Source organism: Salvelinus alpinus, chromosome 26, assembly GCF_045679555.1.
Source record: "Salvelinus alpinus chromosome 26, SLU_Salpinus.1, whole genome shotgun sequence".
NCBI classification, from domain to species: domain Eukaryota; kingdom Metazoa; phylum Chordata; class Actinopteri; order Salmoniformes; family Salmonidae; genus Salvelinus; species Salvelinus alpinus.
In genome coordinates, this window is record NC_092111.1 from 8,188,694 (window position 1) to 8,215,712 (window position 27,019).

General features: G+C 42.6%; 1 protein-coding gene across 3 annotated transcripts; it reads left to right on the forward strand.

The window, feature by feature from the left end:
• Positions 1–917: 917 nt before the first annotated feature.
• Positions 918–15,744, forward strand: LOC139554560 (C-type lectin domain family 4 member F-like). Of its 3 annotated transcripts, XM_071367450.1 has the most exons (9): positions 918–1,029; positions 10,136–10,222; positions 12,958–13,080; positions 13,425–13,499; positions 13,615–13,689; positions 14,156–14,218; positions 14,562–14,725; positions 14,843–14,967; positions 15,067–15,744. In XM_071367450.1, exons 1-9 carry the CDS (start codon positions 960–962, stop codon positions 15,233–15,235), a joined length of 951 nt encoding a protein of 316 aa, XP_071223551.1. In that variant the 5' UTR covers positions 918–959; the 3' UTR covers positions 15,236–15,744. The 3 variants fall into 3 exon arrangements, with proteins under 3 accessions (XP_071223551.1, XP_071223553.1, XP_071223552.1); XM_071367452.1 differs by lacking the exon at positions 12,958–13,080; XM_071367451.1 differs by lacking the exon at positions 10,136–10,222 and having other exon boundaries at positions 938–1,029.
• The last annotated feature ends 11,275 nt before the right edge of the window (positions 15,745–27,019 follow it).

Consider the following 27,019-nt stretch of genomic DNA (forward strand, 5'->3'; position numbering starts at 1 on the left):
TTCAAGATAGGGCGATAATTATTTAGGTTGGGGGGGTCACCACCTTTGTGGAGAAGGAGCACATGAGCTGCCTTCCAAACCCTGGGGATAGCACCCGAGATAATGGTCAGATAAAAAATGTGTCAATGACTCAGCTGGAGCAAGAAAGGATCCAGCAAATGAGCCCCAGTAGATTTTTTCTGAAGCAAGGCATCTAGCACATCACAAGTAAAATGTTGTTGAAATGAAAAATATTAAAAAATCCCTAGAAGTTGGCTGATCTTCCATCCAGCCAAGTAAAGGCTGAGAGAGGAAAGAGCAGTCGACACAATGACCTGTGTCAAATAAACCACAATGTCTTTCAAATAAAAAGCTTGCCAAGATAAAATGCTGATTAAAAGCATCATAAAATGCTGATTTAAAGAGTCAGACACAACTTGCTTAGGCCACGCTTCAGTGCATTAACTATTTTCCAACATGTTGACGGATCACCAGCAGACTCTGAGATAGAACTTAGAAAGTAGCTTGAGTTAGCTTTCTTCATTGAGGAAGTACATCTACAGCATTCCACAATAGCCTGAAACACTGCCAATCAGTTACCGAGTCAGTTTTTCGAGCGTTATCCCAGGCCTGATTTCTCATCATAATGAGATCTGAAAGTTCTATAGGGAACCAAGGATTTGTTCTATTTTGAACTCTAAGGCGTTTAAAGGGAGTGTGATTGTCTACCAGAGATATAAAAGTAGATGAGAAAAGTTCTAGAGACAATTCAGTGTCAGGCAGGAAAGCTCTATCAGCTGTGTGTGTGTGTCACTTGCTGTTGTGGTAGGTTTACTACCATAAGAAGTCCTGTCATTGAGCAACTGTTTTTTTTTCAACACATAGTCCCTCCCTCAGACCCCATCATATAAAATAAGTGTCTATTTGGGTTGATGTTATAAGTGTCTATTTGGGTTGATGGTATGAGTGTTTAGATCAGTATGTCTGAAGGAATAGTCCACACTGATGTGAAATTCAAAAAGCACCAAAGGACTGAAGGACAAGATGGTGGTATGTTCTAAACTAAAATCTATTTTTATAGACATGCTGTATGCTCAGGATGTGCAGAATGGTCAACAAAAAGCTTCTATCTGCCAATACATATCTATACTCTAGGGCAATCTAGGGAAATGAATGCTATATAGCTGTTGATTCTTGAAGAATATTACTTAGAAACACCTCATCAGCTTAGTTCAACTGTATTACCCCATCAGAACAAATGTAAGCTTGTTTTACGCTATTGTTTGTATACAATGTAATTGTAAACAAACACTGTATGGCTTCAAATCATGGTTAAAACTATCGTTTGTAACTCATGGTCATGGGTGGTCCGTCCTCGCTCCCATAGCTCCGTCTATGAACTTGAGTGGTTACATTCCTCCAGCCCCGTCCCTCAGCTGTTTACCAAAAAATACCCAGATGGCCCCATTAAAATTATATTTATACTACACTGACTTTATATGACAACACATATTGATACCTTATTTCAAAACATGTTCCCAAGGACAAAAATGACTTACATCACAGAGATTTTAGAGACTACAATTCAAAGGGTTTGCAGGAAACATATTTGTTAGCTGGTTTGCATGCAACACTTCATGCACGCTTCATGCATTATCAGTGATCTGTGCTGATAATTATACATTACAGTTTTACTTTGTCGCTTTGGTCAAATTTTCACAAGTATCTGGTACATTTTCACAACTCTTAGTACAATACTCTAAACTGGTCACACTTGTAACTCAGCCAGTCTTTCACTCAACCTGTCATTGTGCGTTCATTTGGATTGTAAACATCTCTCACCACACAACCACTGATTCCAAATATGTTTATTGTAAAATGTAATGAGAACATTGGTTTAATCACCGTAACATATTAACATATTTTCTATTTAGTTGTTTTAACTACCTGTTAATCCACAATGCAAGATGCGTGTTTCAAAACGTCCTCATAAGTGCTGAAAGTAAAATGCTACAGTACTGTAAATTACAGTTTTCACATTAGGCAATACACTTAAATGACCCAACAAAATTAACAAATTCTATAATTTCCTTAATATCTATCCAATGTGTAATCAAAGGTGTGATCAATGAAGACATCCTCTACAATCATTCATGCAAAAAAAATGTTTTTCAGATATAATTGTAAATGAAATTAATTAATTAAATGAATGAAAATAAAAGATAAGGTTTAGCACACATTAGTTTGCATGAAGCCTGTCTTGAGCATTTGGCCATAAATTCTCATCCACATCACAGTGAATGTCCTCATTATTCATGCACCGCAGGAAAAACCTTTTGACATGGCTAATCCAAGCTTGACATTGGTCTGCATTGATGTCGTCGAATGCCTCATTCATGGCCAGAAGTAGGGTGGCACACTCATGGGGATGGCAATCGTACAGCTTCCACCTCCATGCTGAAAAAGATTCCTCAATAGGGTTGAGGAAAGAAGAGTATAGGGTCACGAATTGGGGACGGGCCCAAAACCATGCCTGAACCACCTCTGCAGGGTGGAATCTGACATTGTCACACTCAGTGACATAGTTACCCCTTCACCTTGACAGGCCTGCTCAATTTCATTGAGAAACACAATGAGATGTGCAGCGTTGTAGGATCCAAGTAATGCCCTACATCCTACCACACCATCCTCAGAAATAGCTGCGTACATGGAGATGTTTCCCCCACATTGTCCAGGCACTTGGACGGTTGCCCGTTGGATGATGAGTTTCCGCCCACAGCGCTGAGTTTTGTCCAGGTTGAAGCCCACTTCACAGCAGCATCAAGCACCATCACCCTCTAAAATATATTTGGGTTCTTTTTACAGTATAGTTACACTATGATATTGTGATGTAGCATGTGCATCCATTAGTAACAGTAATACTGTATATAGTGCTGTACCTGAACATACTTGGCCTGCAGTTGTTTCACCCGGTCGTTGTTTCTCTCAAAAGGCATCAGGTAAATGTGTTTCATAGATACCTGGTGCCTCTTAAAAAGGTGGGCCATTGTTGGTAGGCTGATGGATGTCACATTGGCCAAGGGGTCATCGTTCTCCTCAATGGCCTGATTTATTTCGTACAGCCGTATGTCATTCCTGGCCCTCACCATGTCCACCACTGCCCACTCCTGCTGGTCAGTCAGCACACGGCCACGGCCACCACCATGGGGTCTTCTGTCGGTTCTGAGGGTAGAACAGATTATTTATTTTTTTATTTTTTTTATTTTTTATTTCACCTTTATTTAACCAGGTAGGCTAGTTGAGAACAAGTTCTCATTTGCAACTGCGACCTGGCCAAGATAAAGCATAGCAGTGTGAACAGACAACACAGAGTTACACATGGAGTAAACAATAAACAAGTCAATAACATGGTAGAAAAAAAGAGAATCTATATACAATGTGTGCAAAAGGCATGAGGTAGGCAATAAATCGAATAATTACAATTTAGCAGATTAACACTAGAGTGATAAATCATCAGATGATCATGTGCAAGAAGAGATACTGGTACTGGTGTGCAAAAGAGCAGAAAAGTAAATAAATAAAAGCAGTATGGGGGGTGAGGTAGGTAAATTGGGTGGGTAGTTTACAGATGGACTATGTACAGCTGCAGCGATCGGTTAGCTGCTCGGATAGCAGATTTTTAAAGTTGTTGAGGGAGATAAAAGTCTCCAACTTCAGAGATTTTTGCAATTCGTTCCAGTCGCAGGCAGCAGAGAACTGGAAGGAAAGGCGTCCAAATGAGGTTTTAGCTTTAGGGATGATCAGTGAGATACACCTGCTGGAGCGCGTGCTGCGGGTGGGTGTAGCCATCGTGACCAGTGAACTGAGATAAGGCGGCACTTTACCTAGCATAGCCTTGTAGATGACCTGGAGCCAGTGGGTCTGACGACGAACATGTAGCGAGGGCCAGCCGACTAGGGCATACAGGTCGCAGTGGTGGGTCGTATAAGGTGCTTTAGTAACAAAACGAATGGCACTGTGATAAACTGCATCCAGTTTGCTGAGTAGAGTGTTGGAAGCTATTTTGTAGATGACATCGCCGAAGTCGAGGATCGGCAGGATAGTCAGTTTTACTAGGGTAAGTTTGGCGGCGTGAGTGAAGGAGGCTTTGTTGCGGAATAGAAAGCCGATTCTTGATTTGATTTTGGATTGGAGATGTTTGATATGAGTCTGGAAGGAGAGTTTGCAGTCTAGCCAGACACCTAGGTACTTATAGATGTCCACATATTCTAGGTCGGAACCGTCCAGGGTGGTGATGCTAGTCGGGCGTGCGGGTGCAGGCAGCGAACGGTTGAAAAGCATGCATTTGGTTTTACTAGCGTTTAAGAGCAGTTGGAGGCCACGGAAGGAGTGTTGTATGGCATTGAAGCTCGTTTGGAGGTTAGATAGCACAGTGTCCAAGGAAGGGCCGGAAGTATATAGAATGGTGTCGTCTGCGTAGAGGTGGATCAGGGAATCGCCCGCAGCAAGAGCAACATCATTGATGTATACAGAGAAAAGAGTCGGCCCGAGAATTGAACCCTGTGGTACCCCCATAGAGACTGCCAGAGGACCGGACAACATGCCCTCCGATTTGACACACTGAACTCTGTCTGCAAAGTAGTTGGTGAACCAGGCAAGGCAGTCATTAGAAAAACCGAGGCTACTGAGTCTGCCGATAAGAATATGGTGATTGACAGAGTCGAAAGCCTTGGCCAGGTCGATGAAGACGGCTGCACAGTAATGTCTTTTATCGATGGCGGTTATGATGTCGTTTAGTACCTTGAGCGTGGCTGAGGTGCACCCGTGACCGGCTCGGAAACCGGATTGCACAGCGGAGAAGGTACGGTGGGATTCGAGATGGTCAGTGATCTGTTTGTTGACTTGGCTTTCGAAGACCTTAGATAGGCAGGGCAGGATGGATATAGGTCTGTAACAGTTTGGGTCCAGGGTGTCTCCCCCTTTGAAGAGGGGGATGACCGCGGCAGCTTTCCAATCCTTGGGGATCTCAGATGATACGAAGGAGAGGTTGAACAGGCTGGTAATAGGGGGTGCGACAATGGCGGCGGACAGTTTCAGAAATAGGGGGTCCAGATTGTCAAGCCCAGCTGATTTGTATGGGTCCAGGTTTTCCAGCTCTTTCAGAACATCTGCTATCTGGATTTGGGTAAAGGAGAAGCTGGGGAGGCTTGGGCGAGTAGCAGCGGGGGGGGCGGGGCTGTTGGCCAAGGTTGGAGTCGCCAGGAAGAAGGCATGGCCAGCCATTGAGAAATGCTTGTTGAAGTCTTCGATTATCACGGATTTATCGGTGGTGACCGTGTTACCTAGCCTCAGTGCAGTGGGCAGCTGGGAGGAGGTGCTCTTGTTCTCCATGGACTTTACAGTATCCCAGAACTTTTTGGAGTTAGAGCTACAGGATGCGAATTTCTGCTTGAAAAAGCTGGCCTTTGCTTTCCTGACTGACTGCGTGTATTGGTTCCTGACTTCCCTGAACAGTTGCATATCGCGGGGGCTCTTCGATGCTATTGCAGTTCGCCACAGGATGTTTTTGTGCTGGTCGAGGGCAGTCAGGTCTGGAGTGAACCAAGGGCTATATCTGTTCTTGGTTCTGCATTTTTTGAACGGAGCATGCTTGTCTAATATGGTGAGGAAGTAACATTTAAAGAATGACCAGGCATCCTCAACTGACGGGATGAGGTCAATATCCTTCCAGGGTACCCGGGCCAGGTCGATTAGAAAGGCCTGCTCGCAGAAGTGTTTTAGGGAGCGTTTGACAGTGATGAGGGGTGGTCGTTTAACCGCAGACCCGTGGCGGATACAGGCAATGAGGCAGTGATCGCTGAGATCTTGATTGAAGACAGCAGAGGTGTATTTGGAGGGCAGGTTGGTCAGGATAATGTCTATTAGGGTGCCCATGTTTACGGATTTAGGGTTGTACCTGGTGGGTTCCTTGATGATTTGTGTGAGATTGAGGGCATCAAGCTTGGATTGTAGGACTGCCGGGGTGTTAAGCATATCCCAGTTTAGGTCACCTAACAGAACAAACTCTGAAGCTAGATGGGGAGCGATCAATTCACAGATGGTGTCCAGGGCACAGCTGGGAGCTGAGGGGGGTCGGTAGCAGGCGGCAACAGTGAGAGACTTATTTCTGGAGAGATTAATTTTTAAAATTAGAAGTTCGAACTGTTTGGGCATAGACCTGGAAAGTATGACAGAACTTTGCAGGCTATCTCTGCAGTAGATTGCAACTCCTCCCCCTTTGGCAGTTCTATCTTGACGGAAAGTCTTATAGTTGGGTATGGAAATCTCAGAATTTTTGGTGGCCTTCCTAAGCCAGGATTCGGACACGGCAAGGACATCAGGATTGGCAGAGTGTGCTAAAGCGGTGAGTAAGGCAAACTTAGGGAGGAGGCTTCTGATGTTGACATGCATGAGGCCAAGGCTTTTTCGATCGCAGAAGTCAACAAATGAGGGTGACTGGGGACATGCAGGGCCTGGGTTTACCTCCACATCACCCGAGGAACAGAGGAGTAGTAGGATGAGGGTGCGGCTAAAGGCTATCAAAACTGGTCGCCTAGAGCGTTGGGGACAAAGAATAAAAGGAGCAGATTTATGGGCGTGGTAGAATAGATTCTGGGCATAATGTGCAGACAGGGGTATGGAGGGGCGCGGGTACAGCGGAGGCAAGCCCAGGCACTGGGTGATGATAAGAGAGGTTGTATCTCTGGACATGCTGGTCTCAATGGGTGAGGTCACCGCATGTGTGGGGGGTGGGACAAAGGGGGTATCAGAGGTACGGAGAGTGGAACTACAGGGTCCATTGCAAACCAAAACAATGACAATGAAAACTAGCCTGAACAACAGTATGCAAGGCATATTGATATTTGAGAGAGACATACAATAAGGCATAAAGTGATTGCAGGTCTTGATTGGGAGAGCTAGCTAAAACAACAGGTAAGATAACAGCAGCAATAACAGGGTGCTAGTCTGACACAGCAACAACAGGTAAAAATGGCGATGACTAGGCAGAGAGGGTCGGATTAACTACACACAGATCCTGAGTTAAAGCACAGAGCCGACAGATAAGACACAAATAAACAGAATGGAGTACCGTGAATTAATGGACAGTCAAGCATGCATCAGCTATGTAGCCAAGTGATCATAGTGTCCAGGGGGCAGCCGTAGATGGAGCAGAGGAGGCCTCCACTAAGCTAGCACGCGGCGTGTAAAGTTAGTAGCCCGGGGGGTGGTCTGCTCAGACGGAGGGGGTCTGCTCAGACGTGGTTGTGTCGACAGAGAATCCAAGCCAGATGGCGATGGCGAAAGAGAGGTTGTGAATTGTAGAATAGTGTTTGCTAACTGGTGCTAGCTTCGTGGCAGTGGCAGTGGCACTAGCTCTTCAGCTAGCCGGCAGATGGGCCTAGCTCGAGGCTAGCTCAAGGCTAACTGGTGCTTGCTTCGGGACAGAGGTGTTAGCCAGTAGTAGCCACTCGGTTGCAGCTAGCTAGCTGTGATGATACGGTGTAATTGTCCAGAGCTTGCGTCAGGAATCCGGTGATGTGGTAGAGAAAAAGCAGTCCTATATGCTCTGTGTTGATATCGCGCTTGCAGCTAGCCGGCAGATGGGCCTAGCTCGAGGCTAGCTCAAGGCTAACTGGTGCTTGCTTCGGGACAGAGGTGTTAGCCAGTAGTAGCCACTCGGTTGCAGCTAGCTAGCTGTGATGATACGGTGTAATTGTCCAGAGCTTGCGTCAGGAATCCGGTGATGTGGTAGAGAAAAAGCATTCCTATATGCTCTGGGTTGATATCGCGCTTGCAGACTGGCAGGTATCGGCCCGGTATTGAAGCTGGCTGTGTCCGAGTTAAGGGCGAAGACCGCGGCAGTGGCTAACTGACTACTAGCTAGTAGCTAGTTATCTGGCTAGCTTCTGATTGTGGTTACGGTTCTAAAGTATATAAAAAATAGCAGGTCCGTACCACATTGGGTGAGGCGGAATGTAGGAATGTATATTCAGTTCCTAGATGGAAAGTGAAATTAAAATAAATACGAAATGTATACGAAAAATACGAATACTATTTACACGGGACAAGACAGGACAAAGACACATCCGACTGCTACGCCATCTTGGATTCCAACATGAAATCCTGTCAATAGATCATACTGTAACATGTTTTGTGAATTTATATGCATTACAATATGTAAATGTAAAGGTAAAGCATAGTGCATATCCTCAAGACTTACCGGGTTTTCTTGGTGAAATTTTCTCAGGATCAATTTGACAGTTGATCTTTTCAGATTGGGGTGAACTAATCTTTCAGCCTCTGCCATGGTAATGATTTATCACGTTCAACGACGATGGCCCTGATTTCATTAGACACAACAGTTCCCTGGCCACTGCCTCCCTCTCTCTGATGTCCACCTCTTTGACAGGGCCCAGTCCCACCTCTTTGACCTCTTTGACAGGGCCCATGCCCAACGCTTTGACCTCTTTGATGGGGCCCATGCCCAACGCTTTGACCTCTTTGATGGGGCCCATGTCCAACGCCTTGACCTCTTTGACGGGGCCCATGTCCAACGCCTTGACCTCTTTGACGGGGCCCATGCCCAACGCTTTAACCTCTTTGATGGGGCCCATGTCCAACGCCTTGACCTCTTTGACGGGGCCCATGTCCAACGCCTTGACCTCTTTGATGGGGCCCATGCCCAACGCTTTAACCTCTTTGATGGGGCCCATGCCCAACGCTTTAACCTCTTTGACAGGGCCCAGTCCCACCTCTTTGACCTCTTTGACAGGGCCCAGTCCCACCTCTTTGACCTCTTTGATGGGGCCCAGTCCCACCTCTTTAACCTCTTTGATGGGGCCCATGCCCAACGCTTTAACCTCTTTGATGGGGCCCATGTCCAACGCCTTGACCTCTTTGACGGGGCCCATGTCCAACGCCTTGACCTCTTTGACGGGGCCCATGTCCAACGCCTTGACCTCTTTGACGGGGCCCATGCCCAACGCTTTAACCTCTTTGATGGGGCCCATGTCCAATGCCTTGACCTCTTTGACGGGGCCCATGTCCAACGCCTTGACCTCTTTGATGGGGCCCATGCCCAACGCTTTGACCTCTTTGATGGGGCCCATGTCCAACGCCTTGACCTCTTTGACGGGGCCCATGTCCAACGCCTTGACCTCTTTGATGGGGCCCATGCCCAACGCTTTGACCTCTTTGATGGGGCCCAAGCCCAACGCCTTGACCTCTTTGACGGGGCCCATGTCCAACGCCTTGACCTCTTTGACGGGGCCCATGTCCAACGCCTTGACCTCTTTGATGGGGCCCATGCCCAACGCTTTGACCTCTTTGATGGGGCCCATGTCCAACGCCTTGACCTCTTTGACGGGGCCCATGTCCAACGCCTTGACCTCTTTGATGGGGCCCATGTCCAACGCCTTGACCTCTTTGATGGGACCCAAGCCCAACGCCTTGACCTCTTTGATGGGGCCCAAGCCCACCTCTCTGACAAGCCCCTTGTCCACGAGCTCTTTGATTTCCACCTCTCCCTTGCTGTCTTTCCTGCTCCATGTTGAAATCAATTAGCAACAACTAGTAGTCATTATGTATGGTTATCATGCATCATACATGTCATTTAGATGTTTATACTTTACAAACGCACATTTTATTTTTGTAGTTCTCAAAATCCATATATAGTGGACAAACCAGTTTAAAATTCATAGGTTTACCAACCGGGTAAGTGGTTGGCCATTAAGCCCATAAAGAGAATCACAAATGTATTTGAACAAATGAGAAGAGAATCACATGAAAAGTATTGTGAGCGTTGCATTGTGAAAGGCAATGACTTTATATGAAAGGTATTTCTAGATGAAACAGTGATCAGGTTTGGTGAAAAGGTTTCTGTGTGATTTTGTGTGTTGTACTTTAGTCAATTGAAAATGTGCTTAAAGTTTTGAAACAACAGCCTTTTACATCTGTTTTGAGTTTGTACAAAATTTTACCGCATACTTGTGAAAACAGGACCAAAGTGCTAAAAACAAAAACGAATAAACTGAGTGTTAAAAATGCTGGTTCAGGAACAGCCAATGTGATGAGAGGAGTTTTGTCTTGTGCTCACACTTTCATGGTTGCATTCCAGCAACAACATCCACAACGAATGATGCCACGTACTCTGAAATCTCAATTCCCAAAGCCGGACGCAACCAGCCATCTACCGACACTAATGGTATGTGTGTGTGTATGTGTGTGTGTGTAGGTGCGTGCATTTACATTTACATTTAAGTCATTTAGCAGACGCTCTTATCCAGAGCGACTTACAAATTGGAAAGTTCATACATATTCATCCATATTCATCCTGGTCCCCCCGTGGGGAATGAACCCACAACCCTGGCGTTGCAAGCGCCATGCTCTACCAACTGAGCCACACGGGACCAACTGAGCCACGCGTGCGTGGGTGAATATGCGCGGGATTGTGTGGGTCAGATGAAGTCAGTGCAAAGTGCAAGCTAGGCAAAACAATGAGGAAGTTTCCTACATATGGGTGAAAAAAAAGTTTCCAAGATGCAGAACAGATTCTATTTTAGCATTTTTGTCAAAAACCATGTTCCTTGTTCCTACAAGTCATACACTGAGTGTCCAAAACATTAGGAACACCTTCCTAATATTGAGGTGCACCCCCCTTTTACCATCAGAACTGCCTCAATTTGTCGGTACATGGACTCTACAAGGTGTTGAAAACGTTCCACAGGGATAATGGCCTATGTTGACTCCAATGTAGTGTCAAAATGGCTGGATGTCCTTTGGGTGGTGGGCCATTCTTGATACACACAAGAAACTGTTGAGCGTGAAAAACCCAGCAGTGTTGCAGTTCTTGACACACTCAAACCGGTGCGCCTGGCACCTGCGACCATACCCCGTTCAAAGGCACTTAAATATTTTGTCTTGCCCATTGACCCTCTGAATGACACACACAATCCATGTCACAATTGTTTCAAGGCTTAAAAATCCTTCTTTAACCTGTTTCCTCCCCTCCATCTACACTGATTGGTGGATTTAACAAGTGACAGCAATACGGGATCATAGCTTTCACCTGGTCAGTCTATGTCATAGAAAGAGCAGGTGAGCAATCCCAAGTACTTCTTTGCCACAACTATTTTCTGTGACTTTCAATTCATTTCCGCGGTACAATTAACAACCATGGCAATAAATGCTAAAAAGCCCACCGTACTGAAGCAACTATTCTTCCCATCACTCTTGATCTCTGCCTACTCCCAGGAATGCTCCCACCCTGTACCCATCTTCCTCTACCACTCTCTTCACTGCTTAGGCATACAACACTTTCTGTTCTATTGTGACCCTGGCAACCTCAATCTGCCTTTCTCTCACCGGACACCTCCGATCTCCATCCCCATGATCACCCTCACAACTAACACAACTTTCTCCACCGATACCACACATTCCTTCGTCTCATGTCCTCCTGCACACTTCTCACATATGGGCATGTCCCTCCTACACACTGCTGCAATATGCCCATAAACATGACAGCTAAAACAGTCATATTTTTGTAACAAACTCTCACGTGATAACTGACACTTCCTACATTGACCTTATCTGGTAACGACTCTGCATCAAAACTCAGCATGACAGACAATGTCTTCTCCGTTTGCCCACCGTATCTACGTCTCATCAAGTGGTGGGTGTCACAGACACTGGGAATGTTCCATTTCAACTGCTCCTCCTCAACACTTAATGCCACTCTTGTTATCACTCCTTTCGACGGCTCCTTGCTCCAGAGAACAAAGCACGGCACAATTCTTGTCCCTAATCTCGTAATCCGGAGCGCCCTCTCCCTCTGGGGGGAGGAAATATAATAAATCATCACGAGTCCATTCCGAGTTACTTTCACCAACTCAACAGTCCCCAACCTCTCCTCCACCCAACCTGACACCACATATGGATCAACCAAACAACAAGGATCCATTCCCTTCGAGCTCCCGAGTGGCGCAGAGGTCTAAGGCACTGCATCACAGTGCTAGAGGTGTCACTACAGACCCTGGTTTAATTCCGGGCTGTATCACAACTGGCTGTGATCGGGTGTCCCATAGGGTAGCGCACAATTTGCCCTGTGTCATCCTGGTTAGGGTTTAGCTGGTGTAGGCTGTCAATGTAAATAAGAATTTGTTCTTGATGGACTTGCCTAGTTAAATAAAAAATGGATATCTCACCCCCACTGGGCCAAAATCAGCCTTGGGACAATCATCGCCGCAGGTACCTCACTCTCAAGTTCCATCCAACTTCTATGCAGCAGTCATCACTGCACCTGCCACCACATTTAATTGATCCTCACTCTCCCCCTGTCCCATTTCCTCCTCAAGCTCTTCCAAAAGGTCTGTGTGATCCTCCATTCCAAATTCACTAAAAATCTTCCATGTCTCTCCTTTTTATCTTCCATCATCTTCTCCTTCACCAGATCTTTCAGAAGGCCTGTGTAATCCCCCACTCCATGTTTTTTCATAATAGGCTGCACTTTCTTCCTTATTTCCTTTTCCGCCATCTTCCCCACCGTGGCCTCTGCCCAACACCCCGACCGCCTCTCCGCCCACTACGGATTGTTGGTCGACTCAATGATTTAGCCGGAGTTTATTTTTTCTCGCTTCAGCTCAAAAAATGTTGTGGTTGCATCATATTTCGTTGTATACTTTCTGACGTTTGCATCGATGCACGCTTCAAAGTATGTACAAACGGAGTACGCATTTGAGAAGTGTCCTCCATGCTTCGTTTTGCACACTTTGATTTGGACTATACTCTGACCTCCCGTGTTCCAATTTGTGTGCTCTGAGCACAGTATGCATTTTGAGGAACACCCTCAGTGTACGTTTTCTTCATCTCTAACATACAATAAAATGAAGTAGCGAGTGTTATAGGTTGTCAGTTTAATTCATTCTCTCTCTGTCTCCTCAGCTGGTGACCCTGATTCTCAGGAGGGGTCAAAGGTCAGAGCAGGTGGATGTGACCCTGTCAAAGTGGTCCTGGTGACTCTCTGTTTTCTTCTGATGGGGACGGTCATTGGACTTCGGTTCCTGTGTGAGTGACCTAGATAGTGGAGGTGGCTAGTCTAAAGCAGACTCTATATCGGAGACAGATTCATAGAGGCTCTTGTTCAGAGCTATAAATGTAGAGAAATATGTAGACACATTTTTAGCGCAAGAGCTGGAAAATCCCCACAGTACTGCTTCAAATGGATAAATGTTTCATGCCAGGTCATCTAATTTCTGTAACAATGTAACTGATACAATATAAAAATGTTGGTGAATAAAATGAATAGCTATTTGTAATACTTTTCACAATCAACTAATATTACATTATCATGCAGAATAATGTTGGGGTCAGATTCCTACAATTTAAAATGTATGTCTTTTTGCAATCAGATATCAGCAACCTGCCAACCAAAAACACAGAGCTCCAAATTCTGCAAGCGGCTTACGATCAAAATCTTACATCAGGTGAGTTTAATTTCACACAAAGAAAATGTTCACATCGGTTTTCTAATATAACTGTTGTTTATATGCAGCTGGATGTAGGGAACTTGAGTCAGAGTTCTTATCTTTTGGCAACTAGCTTTAATGATCAAAAACAGAGAGCTTCAAGAACTGCAAGACAAGAACAAAGATCTTCAGGAGAAGGAACGTGCAGGTGAGTGTTGACACAGATATGACCCTCCAATTAAATTGTATTGTCTGCCACTAATACAGCCTTTCCATTGAATCCATTGAAATTTTCATCCTTATAAAATATTAGAAAAAAAGTGCAGCTTTTGTTATTGTTGGATAATTCCAAAAAGTATGGATTCCAATGTCAAGCTGTGAAAATGATGCAGGTTGGCATTTATTGTCATGACTCTTGCCCTGGAGGCAGCTCTGCAGCGTGGTCACCAGCTGGCACAGCCACAGTCATAACATCTGATTTTAACCCTAATCTTAACCCTAATCTTAACCACACTGCTAGCCCAAACCTTAAATTAAGACAAAACAGCTCATTTTTGTTTTCATAATCTTTGTGAGGCCCATCTGGCGGAAATCGCTCAGTTCTGCCTTCAGGGCAGGATTCATGGAAATAAACTTCAACCTGCGAAAGCATAATTATCTTTAATTCACAACAGTTCGGCAACAAAATGAAGAATTGAGAAAGCAGAAAGCTCCACCCTCTTGCCCTACAAACACAGGTGAGATTATACTATGAGGGAATGTGTCTACTCATAGATGTAGTAGGTTGTATTAAGATAAAAACCTGTTTCAGATAGCAATCCTGAGTTAAACTCAAAACTACTTCAAATCAAGTTGTCAACTTCAGAGGCAGTCGATTTTTGTTTTAGTCCCTCCTTATTCATTGATGTAACAATATAGCATACTTGAATAGTTGTTAAATAATCATACAGTATGTCTCATATCCACATGGATTGTACACGATCAGTAACATGAAAACAAAAGGCATTTGACTATAGGTAGGCATGGAGATCAGTGTAGTGTACTGACAATGGCATTGGGTTATATCTGTTCTCTCCACAGGGAATAAAGACAGTCCTAAATCTAGAAACTGTGCTGAAGACTGGGAGTATTATGGGGGGAAGTGCTATTACTTCTCCCCTGATAAACTGACCTGGGTTCAGAGTCGGGATGAGTGTATCACCAGGGGGGGACACCTTGTCATCATAGGGAGCCGAGAGGAGCAGGTATGACTCTATTATTGATTCTCTCAGTTGTTTTGATGCACATTTTTCCTTTCCTCTACTAACATACAAATTACAATAAATCTTGACATAATTCTTCAAACAATGTTTCTGGTGAAGAAATTCTTAGATCAGCAAACTGGTACAAAAATGCTTAACGCTGAAGACAAGTTCTGGATTGGGCTGACGGACAGTATAAACGAGAATGAGTGGTTATGGGTGGACAATTCATCTCTAAGCACAAGGTTTGAATGCATGTTTAAATCAATATCATAATACAATCACCCTAGACGAAAACGTATTATGATCATACCTCTTATGTATTATCATCCTTCAATCCATAGTTTCTGGTTTGGTAACAAGGAGCCTGATGACTGGAAAGGAGAAAAAGGAGAATATCCCGAGGGTGAAGACTGTGCTAGAATGGGGGACCCGGGTGGTAATACCGGGTGGTTGGATTTCAACTGTAATAGGACTCAAAGAAGAATATGTGAGACAAAATCGCCCTTGTGAAACAGTATCTTTAAGAAACTCAACAGTTCCTTAAATATGTCTCTGAACAACAGCAAAGTATTTTTTGCTGGCATTGATAAAAGGAGGAGAAACTGTATTGCGACTGGTTTACAGGAGATTACTGCTGATATTCACATATCTTTCTTTGTACATAAATTTTTTATGCTATGGTGTAAAACAAACCAAATCCCCAACTGAGTCTAATGAAAAACATGTCAGATATATTCAGTTCACGCCTCTTCACTTCTCAGTAGGCTACAGATGTTGGATCTTAATTTTCCCAGTATTGTTACAGCAACAGGATTTGAACTTTAGTCCTTCAATCAAATGTTGCTTGATTGGTGGGTTAAGCTGTTACCTGGCCAAATTTAGGCTACATGAAAAGTGCAATATCGTTAATTAAGTGTGTGGGTTTTCAATGAATTTATGTAAATCATGAAGCATATCTGCATTTTGCGGTGCAGGAAAATTCTCAGCAACGAGTGATAAAATAAAATCCTACACCTATACATCATCCTCAGTGTGTTTTGTACGTTTGCTTTTCAGTGCTGTCTCTAGGCTAGTCATTTGACGAAACAAAGTATTGTGTGTGTGTATATCCAAACATCAGGAAACCATTGAATTAATAAAGTGTCAAAAGTAAAATTAGTTTTTTTCAGCAGTTTATTTATTAAGAAGACTTGTCGTCTTACCTACAGTAGTTCAGGGGCTAGAAAAGTCGTCTTACCTACAGTAGTTCAGGGGCTAGAAAAGTAGAGATGCCAGAATGCCTACTGTACACTTCTCTAGTGGTGTATCATGAATATTCAAAAGGTAGAAAATAAAGAATTGTCTTTTGAGGTTCCAAAAAATGTCTGCAGCATTGAAATTCCCCAAGAATACAGTGGTCTCCATCCCTCTTGCTGCTGGTGAGTCTCTGATCCACCTCTACGCAGACGACACCATTCTGTATACTTCTGGCCCTTCTTTGGACACTGTTAACTAACCTCCAGACGAGTTTCAATGCCATACAACTCTCCTTCCGTGGCTTCCAATTGCTCTTAAATACAAGTAAAACTAAATGCATGCTCTTCAACCGATCGCTGCCTGCACCTGCCCGCCTGTGACTTGTGGACAACTACAAATACCTAGGTGTCTGGTTAGACTGTAAACTCTCCTTCCAGACTCACATCAAACATCTTCAATCCAAAGTTAAATCTATAATTGGCTTCCTATTTCGCAACAACGCATCCTTCACTTATCCTGCCAAACATACCCTTGTAAAACTGACCATCCTACCGATATTCGACTTCAGCGATGTCATTTACAAAATAGCCTCCAATACCCTACTCAATAAATTGGATGCAGTCTATCTGTCAGAGTCGTGTGTATAGGTGGCAGGGAAGTCAGGCGCAGGAGAATCAAACTGAATATAATGGAGTTGTTTAATAACAATAAACGAAACATAACTCCAAAACTATGAATAACAATAAAACAAAGTGGGTAGGAGGACTCGTCGCGCACCAATACAAACACCACGAAACTGAACAACAAACAATCTCTGACAAAGACATGAGAGGTAACAGAGGGTTAAATACAAAACAGGTAATGAATGGGATTGAAACCAGGTGTGTAGGAAGACAAGACAAAACCAATGGAAAATGAAAAATGGATCAATGATGGCTAGAAGACCGGTGACGTCGACCGCCGAGCACCGCCCGAACAAGGAGAGGCTTCAACTTCGGTAGAAGTCGTGACACTATCACAGTGCCATCCGTTTTGTCACCAAAACCCCATATACTACCCACCACTGTGACCTGTACGCTCTCGTTGGCTGGCCCTCGCTTCATACTCGTCGCCAAACCCACTGGCTCCAGGTCATCTACAAGACCCTGTTAGGTAAAGTTCCCCCATATCTCAGCTCGCTGGTCACCATAGCAGCACCCACCTGTAGCACGTGCTCCAGCAGGTATATCTCTCTGGTCACCCCCAAAAAACAATTCTTCCTTTGGCCGCCTCTCCTTCCAGTTCTCTGCTGCCAATGACTGGAACGAACTACAATAATCTCTGAAACTGGAAACACTTATCTCCCTCACTAGCTTTAAGCACCTGCTGTCAGAGCAGCTCACAGATTACTGCACCTGTACATAGCCCATCTATAATTTAGCCCAAACAACTACCCCTCCCCCTACTGTATTTATTTAGCTCCTTTGCACCCAATTATTTCTATCTCTACTTTGCACATTCTTCCACTGCAAATCTACCATTCCAGTGTTTTACTTGCTATATTGTATTTACTTCACCACCATGGCCTTTTTTTGCCTTTTACCTTCCTTATCTCACCTCATTTGCTCACATTGTATATAGACTTATTTTTCTACTGTATTATTGACTATGTTAGTTTTACTCCATGTGTAACTCTGTGATGTTGTATGTGTCGAACTGCTTTGCTTTATCTTGGCCAGGTCGCAATTGTAAATGAGAACTTGTTCTCAACTTTCCTACCTGGTTAAATAAAGGTGAAATAAAATAAATAAATAAATAAACTCTTAAATGGAGGAAGTTTGGAACCACCAAGAATCTTCCTAGAGCTGGCCACCCTGCCAAACTGAGCAATCGGGGAGAAGGACCTTGGTCAGGGAGGTGACCAAGAACCCGATGGTCACTCTGACACAGCTCTAGAGTTCCTCTGTGGAGATGGGAGAACTTTCCAGAAGGACAACCAACTCTGCAGCACTCCACCAATCAGGCCTTTATGGTAGAGTGGCCAGACGAAAGCCACTCCTCAGTAAAAGGCACATGACAGCCCGCTTGGAGTTTGCCAAAAGGCATCTAAAGGACTCTCAGACCATGAGAAACAAGATTCTCTGGTCTGATGAAACCAAGATTGAACTCTTTGGCCTGAATACCAAGTGTCACGTCTGGAGGAAACCTGGCACCATCCCTACGGTGAAGCATGGTGGTGGCAGCATCATGCTGTGGGGAAGTTTTTCAGCGGCAGGGACTGGGAGACTAGTCAGGATCGAGGAAAAGATGAACAGAGCAAAGTACAGAGAGATCCTTGATGAAAACCTGCTCCAGAGCTGGGTCGAAGGCTCACCTTCCAACAGGGACAATGACCCTAAGTTCACAGCCAAATCAATGCAGGAGTGGCTTCAGGACAAGTCTTTGAATGTCCTTGAGTGGCCCAGCCAGAGCCCGGACTTGACCCTGATCGACCATCTCTGGAGAGACCTGAAAATAGCTGTGCAGCAACGTTCCCCATCCGACCTGACAGAGCTTGAGAGGATCTGCAGAGAAGAATGGGAGAAACTCACCAAATACAGGTGTCAAAGCTTGTAGCGTCGTACCAAAGAAGACGCTGTAATCGCTGCCAAAGGTGCTTCAACAAAGTACTGAGTAAAGGGTCTGAATACTTATGTAAATCTGATATTTCAGTGTTTATTCTTTATTTTATAAATTTGCAAAAATGTCTAAATACCTGTGTCATTATGGGGTGTTGTGTGTAGATTGATGAGGGGGAAAAAACAATTTGATCCATTTTAGAATAAGGCAGTAATATAACAAAATGTGAAAAAGGTCAAGGGGTCTGAACACTTTCCAAAACCTATGATTCTAGGGAGCAAGACCAAGGCTCTTGATACTGTCCTGTCCATTCTTAGAGGTGAAAGAGAGAGACCGTTGTGTTTGTGGTCCATAAAATAAGGGAACCAATGTTCTCATGTCAATGTTCTCGTATTCTTCTTCCTCGCCTATGTGGTAGAGATGTTTGATGTCTGCAGAAAGAACTTCCTCCATTTGCACTACAAAGTACAATCACACTATGTACAAACTCATTAATTCATGATTTTTTTGTGATGGTAGTTCACGTTGAGAGAGGTGTAATCTTGATTTCCCCCCTCCAACTAGGCCTACCAATACCATTTGTCATCACTGTATAAATCAATACATGCAACCCGTCAATAGACCAATAGCCTAACAAAAAGCAATATGACTTGAATTCAAAGAACAGTATGTTTGGACTGTCGATTTTTGCATTTTCTCCGTTTGGCCATGTAACTTTGTCCAGGTGACATCTCTTAAAACAGGTTGAGAATGAAGAACACTCTCAACATTCATTTATATTTGGTGACCGAGTACTAATACTGCTTGTGTGCACTTTATATGCATTATAAACTAAGTATTATTTAAGTGTCTTGGTTACCTTTATTGTGAAGTTGTAACTATCCACACTACAGTATAACCTGATCGAACATCTCTGAAGAGACCTGAAAATAGCTGTGCAGCGACGCTACCCATCCAAACTGACAGAGCTAGAGAGGATCTGCGGAGATGAATGGGGGAAACTCCCCAAATACAGGTGTGCCAAGCTTGCAGTGTCATACCCAAGAAGACTCGAGGCTGTAATCGCTGCTAAAGGTGCTTCAACAAAGTACTGAGTAAAGGGTCTGAATACTTCTGTAAATGTGATATTTCCATTTAGATTTTTTTTTATACATTTGCAGAAATTCCTAAAAAACGTTTTTTGCTTCGTCATTATGGGGTGTTGTGTGTAGATTGATGAGGGAATAAGGCTGTAACTTAAGAAAAAGTCAAGGGGTCTGAATACTCTCCAAATGCACAGTATGTATTGCTCTATACAAAGGCATTATCATCAAATTCAGAGTTTGAAACTAATCTTAATCTTCCCCCTCAGTCCTTTTGTCATGCCCTGACCATAGTTTGCTTTGCATGTTTTATGTTTTGTTTGGTCAGGGTGTGATCTGAGTGGGCATTCTATGTTGTATGTCTGGTTTGTCTATTTCTATGTGTTTGGCCTGATATGGTTCTCAATCAGAGACAGGTGTTTTGCGTTGTCTCTGATTGGGAACCATATTTAGGTAGCCTGTTTTGTATTGTGGGTTGTGGGTTATTGTCTATGTCTAGTTGCCTGTGTCTGCACTTTTGTATTATAGCTTCACGTTCGTTTTGTTATTTTGTATAGTTTGTTTAGTGTTCATCTTCGTTAAATAAATAGAAGATGTTTTCATATCACGCTGCGCCTTGGTCCTCCTCTCTTCCACATTACGACGAACGTGACACCTTTGGCGATTTTATTGTATTAATATAGACACTTGCAGTCTCAGACATTGTTGATTTTCTCCACCTTTCAGTAAGTCAAGATGAAGACTAGTTCTGAACACTCAATGCAGAGACACTTACAGAAGCATCTCCCCAGAACAAAACACCCCAGCAGTTCCTCTATAGCGGGTCTTCTCATTCTCTGTGCCTTCAGAAAGTATTCACACCTCTGAAACTTGTTCACATTTTATTGTGTTACAGCCTGAATTTAAAATGAATTAGATTGAGATGTTGTGTCACTGGCCTACACACAATACCTCATAATGTCAAAGTGGAATTATGTTTTTAGAATATTTTATAACATTTATAGAAAACGAAAAGCTGGTATGTCTTGAGTATATAAGTATTCAACTCTGTTGTAGCAAGACTAAATACGTCCAGGAGTGAAAATGTGCATAACAAGTGCATGGACTCTGTGTGGATTTTTTTTTTTATGTCTTCCTCATCTCTGTACCCCACACATACAATTATCTGTTGAATTGTATTTAACTAGGTAAGTTGACTGAGAACACATTCTCATTTACAAGAACAACCAGGGGAGAGGAATGAGCCAATTGCAAGTTAGAGATGATTAGCTGGCCATAATGATATGAGGGACAAATTGGGAATTTAGCCAGGACACCAGGTTTAACACCCCTACCATAGGATCTTTAAAGACCACACCTGTTTTAACATCCCATCTGAAAGACTGCACCCTACACAGCAAAATGTGCCCAATCACTGTCCTGGGGTATTGGGATATATTTTTAGACTAGAGGAAAGAGTGCCTCCTACTGGCTCTCCAACTTCAAGCAGCATCTGTTCTCCCGTCTAGGGACTGACCAGAACCAACCCTGCTTAGCTTCAGAAGCAAGCCAGCAGTGGTATGCAGGCTGGTATGCTGCTGGCATCTGTAAGGTCCTTCATTCGAGCAGTGAATTTCAAACACAGATTCAACAAAAAAAAGACCAAGGAGGTTTTCAATGCCTCGCAAAGAAGGGCACCTATTATACACCCAGTCACTACAAAGATATAGGCATCCTTCCTCAATCAGTTGCCGGAGATTTCACCATGAGGCCAGTGGTAACTTTAAAACAGTTACAGAGTTTAATGGCTGTGATAGGAGAAAACTGAGGATGGATCAACAACATTGTAGTTACTCCACAATACTAACCTAAATAACAGAGTTAAAAAAGGAAGCCCTTAAAGAATAAATATATTCCAGAAACATGCATCCTGTTTGCAATAAGGCACTAAAGTAAAACTGTGTCACGTTCCTGACCTGTTTTCTGTTGTTTTGTATGTGTGTGATGGTCAGGGCGTGAGTTTTGGGTGGGCAGTCTATGTTTGCTGTTTCTATGTTGGTTTTGGGTTGCCTGGTATGGCTCTTAATTAGAGGCAGGTGTTTTGCGTTTTCCTCTAATTGAGAGTCATATTAAGGTAGGTTGTTCTCACTGTTTGTTTGTGGGTGATTGTCTTCCGTGTCTGTGTCTGCGTACCACACGGGACTGTAGCGTTTGTTCGTTCGTTTGTTATAGTCTGTACCTGTTCCTACGTGCTTCGTGTTTTATGTAAGTACTCATGGTGTAGGTCAGTCTACATTCGTTTTTTGTTATTTTGTAATCCTTCCCAGTGTTTGTTTTCGTGTCTCGTCGATTGATTTAATAAATCATTATGTATTCAAAACCCGCTGCATTTTGGTCGAATCACTACTCCTCCTCTTCGTATGAAGGGGAGGAGGAACACCGTTACAAACTGCAGGAAATGTGGCAAAGAAATTAACTTTATGTCCTGAATACCAAGCGCTATGTTTGGGGCAAATCCAACACAACACATCATTAAGCACCACTCTTCATATTTTCAAGCATGGTGGGGGCAGCATCATGTTAAGAGTATGCTTGTCATCAGCAAGAACTACAGTAGGTAGTTTTTTAGGATAAATAGAAACAGAATAGAACGAAGCACAGGCAGAATCCTAGAGGAAAACCTGGTTCAGACTGCCTTCCAACACTGGGAGACAAATTCACCTTTCAGCAGGACATAATCTAAAACACAAGGCCAAATATAAACTGGAGTTGCTCACCAAGATGACAGTAAGTGTGTCTGAGTTGCCTAGTTACAGATTGGATTTTAATCAGCTTGAAAATCTATGGTATGGCTTGAAAATGGATGTCTAGCAATGATCAACAACCAACTTGTCAGAGTTTGGATATATTTTTTAAGAATAACGTGCAAATATTGTATAATATTGTACTTACCCAGGAAGACTCACAGCTGTAATCACTGCCATAGGTGATTCTAACATGTATTGACTCAGGGGTGTAAATACTTAAGAAAATTAGATATTTCTGTATTTCATTTTCATTATATTTGATACATTTCTAAAAATATTTTTTCACTTTATCATTATTGGGTATTGTGTGTAGATTGATGAGGGGGAAAAACGATTTAATCAATTTTAGAATAAGGCTGTAGCGTAACAAAATGTGGTATAAGTCAAGGGGTATGAATACATTCTGAAGGTGTAAGCTCCATTTTACTAATTTGGTAATCTAACAATGAATAGTGTGACGTCTCAGGTTACTACAAAGCAGCATGTATTACACATGTGCTGGGTAAGGTGACACTAATCAAACTTGAATCCATTTTAACTTTGAAGCTGAGTCAAATCCTACAACACAATATTGAATTGCCTACCTTTTGAATATTCTTGATACATCACCATAGAAGAAGTGTACTGTAGGCATTCAGTCATCTCTAGTTTTTGTTGTCCCTATTACTGTAGCTAATCTTAAAACAATTTTTAAATAAAATGCTGAACAACAAACCTTTTACACTTTATTAATTAACCTGTTGGGGACAAGGGGTGATATTTTCACTTTTGGTGAAAATCGTATGATTTTTAAACGGCCTCGTACTCAATTCTTGCTAGTACAATATGCATATTTTTAGTACCATTGGATAGAAAACAACCTCTAGTTTCTAAAAACGTTTGAATTTTTTCTCTGAGTGGAACACAAGTCATTTGGCAGCACTTTCCCTGAGCAGGAAGTAGAATGCAAGATGTCTATGCTCGCTTCAACGCTCTGCCTATACATGGTCATGCCACCTATGACCCGAAACACACCTCATACGCCTTCCTCTGGGTGTCAAGAGGACGTCAGAGGAGAAATTTTGTGTTTATCTTGTTCTGACGTGAAATAAGACCTATTTCTTTGACGTGACCGTCCATTTCCGGAAGTCTGAAGTGCGCGACTTTGAAGAGATTGTGTTTTGTTTTGCTGCCGTTTCGGATGTCAACTATCTCCGGCTCGGATTTGATTTGATAAATGAGACCATATCATCATAATGTATGTTTTTTCAATATAGTTTAATCAGATTATTTGAATTTTTTCGGGAGTTTTGCCGTGTTCCGTCGTGTGACTTTGTTTACTTGGAGAGATCCGTGCCACGCGACTAGTACCCATGCTAAATGAAGTGGGAAAGGTACCATTCTGAATGGAATGAACGACTCATCTGGACTAAGGACATCTTGATCAACATTCTGATGAAATTTCAGCAAAAGTAAGATCCAATTTATAATGCTATTTCATATATCGGTCGTGCATGTGAACTGGTCGTGGGCGCCCAGCTGGTTCTGGCTGGCGTGGCTATGCTAATTTAGCGCTACATTTTGTTTTCGCTATAAAACATTTAATAAATCTGAAATATTGTCTGGAATCACAAGAATCCTGTCTTTCAATTGCTGCACAGTATGTATTTCTCAGATATGTTTTATGATGAGTAATTAGTTATTTGACGTTGGTGTCTGTAAATGTTATGGCTGCTTTCGGTGCAATTTCTGATTGTAGCTGAAATGTAATTTATGATTTATACCATAAATATGCACATTTTTCAAAAAAAACATATGCTATACAATAAATATGTTATCAGACTGTCATCTTATGAAGTTGTTTCTTGGTTAGTGGCTATATATATATCTTTATTTGGTCGAATTAGTGATAGCTGGTGATGGAGTAAAACACTGATGGAGGTAGAAAAGTGGTGTAATAGATTTACATATTTTGTCTTCCCTGTAAAACATTTTAAAAATCGGACATGTTGGCTTGATTCACAAGATGTATACCTTTCATATGCTGTATTGGACTTGTTAATGTGTGAAAGTTAAATATTTTAAAAAAATGTTTTTTTTGAATTTGCCGCTCTGCCTTTTCAGTGGAATGTGGGAGGAGTTCCGCTAGCGGCACCCGTGGCCTAGACAGGTTTATTAATGATGTTTAGATGTTTAGATATTGTATGCACACAACATTCTTGTTTTCAATTGACCTTGGTCTAGAAACAACACTGAAAAGCAGAAATACAAATGTACAAAACACACTCAAGATGGTGTAAACGAAAGATATCAGACATATTTTTTTTGACAGGCTGAGTTACAGATTTGGTTTGTGTTACACCATAGCGTAATTAACAAAAAAAAATGTATGCATAAAATAAGCTGTCTGTGAACATCAGCAGTAATCTCCTGTAATCCACTCACCAATACAGTTTCTTCTCATTATCAATGCGAGCAAAAAATATTAGAAAATACTTTTGTGTTGAGAGCAAAATTCAAGAAACTTTTAAGTTTCACAAATATGCCATTTCATGCACTTGACATTGTCTTACATATTCTTCTCTGAGGCTTATCACAGTTGACATCAAAACAACACTTGAGGTCTTTAGTACCACAATTTCCCATTCTAACACAGTCTTCACCATTGGGATTTTCTAAATTTTTTCCTGGCCAGTTATCAGGCTCGTTGCCATACCAGAAGCTAAGGAAAAAAGCTGGTAACACATAAGTAAACTATTTTGTTTGGTTAACATAAACCCTCATGATTTCCCCAGTCATTTTGTATTGTGTCAGTCATGGAAAACACATCACAATATACTTACACAGCAATATTTACCTGAAGGATCATGATTTATATATAGTGTTGTGATCTAAAGTAAATGTATAACTATTTGAATACAATGTATCTGACGTCTAGAGGTGTGTTGTCCACCCAGAACCACGTTTTCTCTGGTTGTGTACCTGTTAGCCCGATCCAGAACTTGAGGTCATTATCAGGCATCTTTTTATGAACTTGCTCATCTTAAAACCGTCTTAACCAGACTCATTCATTGGAGATTAATATTAGAGTGCTGCTATGAATTAGGTTAACCCTTTGAGATATATGAGGCCTTAGTGAAAGGTGATTTAGGTGTACTTTAATATAACGTCAATCAATAGTCAGTCATACCTGTTCCTGTTGGCTGTCTATGATGACCAGCCCCCCCCACCCGACTCATTTGTAACATTGAAATATACAGTCTAGTCAACATTCCTGCACACTAGAAACTCACCTGTGTTTGTACGACAAATGAGTGGAATTCTCTGCTAAATCAAGTCTTGACTTTGTTTCAAAACTGTTTAGATTGTTTTTACGTTTTGTACCTCAGACTTCAGTTTTTATCTTATTCTTGTTGAATCATATTAAAGTGGGCAGTAATATTTGATATAGGTATATACAGTTGAAGTCGGAAGTTTACATACACTTAGGTTGGAGTCATTAAAACTCGTTTTTCAACCACTCCACACATTTCTTGTTGACAAACTATAGTTTTGGAAAGTAGGGTAGGACATCTACTTTGTGCATGACACAAGTAATTTTTCCAACAATTGCTTACAGACAGATTATTTCACTTATAATTCAATGTATCACAATTCCAGTGGGTCAGAAGTTTACATACACTAAGTTGACTGTGCCTTTAAACAGCTTGGAAAATTCCCCAAAATTATGTCATGGCTTTAGAAGCTTCTGATAGGCTAATTGAGTCAATTGGAGGTGTACCTGGGATATATTTCAAGGTCTACTTTCAAACTCAGTGCCTCTTTGCTTGACATCATGGGAAAATCAAAAGAAATCAGTCAAGACCTCAGAATTTTTTTTTGTAGACCTCCACAAGTCTGGTTCATCCTTGGGAGCAATTTCCAAACGCCTGAAGGTACCACGTTCATCTGTACAAACAATAGTACGCAAGTATAAACACCATAGGACCACGCAGCCGTCATATCTCCTAGAGATGAACGTACTTTGGTGCGAAAAGTGCAAATCAATCCCAGAACAACAGCAAAGGACCTTGTGAAGATGCTGGAGGAAACAAGTACAAAAGTATCTATATCCACAGTAAAACGAGTCCTATATCGACATAACCTGAAAGGCCGCTCAGCAAGGAAGAAGCCACTGCTCCAAAACCACCATAAAAAAGCCAGACTACGGTTTGCAACTGCACATGGGGACGAAGATCGTACTTTTTGGAGAAATGTCCTCTGGTCTGATGAAACAAAAATAGAACTGTTTGGCCATAATGACCATCGTTATGTTTGGAGGAAAAAGGGGGTGGCTTGCAGCCAAAGAACACCATCCCAACCGTGAAGCACGGGGTGGCAGCATCATGTTGTGGGGGTGCTTTGATGCAGGAGGGACTGGTGCACTTCACAAAATAGATGGCATCATGAGGAAGGATAATTATGTGGATATATTGAAGCAACATCTCAAGACATCAGTCAGGAAGTTAAATCTTGGTCGCAAATGGGTCTTCCAAATGGACAATGATCCATGTACAGCACCAACATATAGGTTTTTGATACTGCCCCATCTCAGAGGTGACATACTGTGTAAT

Coding starts and splice junctions, on each gene's coding strand:
- LOC139554560 (XM_071367450.1), top strand. CDS start 960: ATGTCTGAAGGAATAGTCCACACTGATGTGAAATTCAAAAAGCACCAA. Junction 1,030..10,135: donor GACTGAAGGACAAGATGGTG/GTATGTTCTAAA, acceptor GTTGCATTCCAG/CAACAACATCCACAACGAAT. Junction 14,726..14,842: donor TAGGGAGCCGAGAGGAGCAG/GTATGACTCTAT, acceptor TTTCTGGTGAAG/AAATTCTTAGATCAGCAAAC.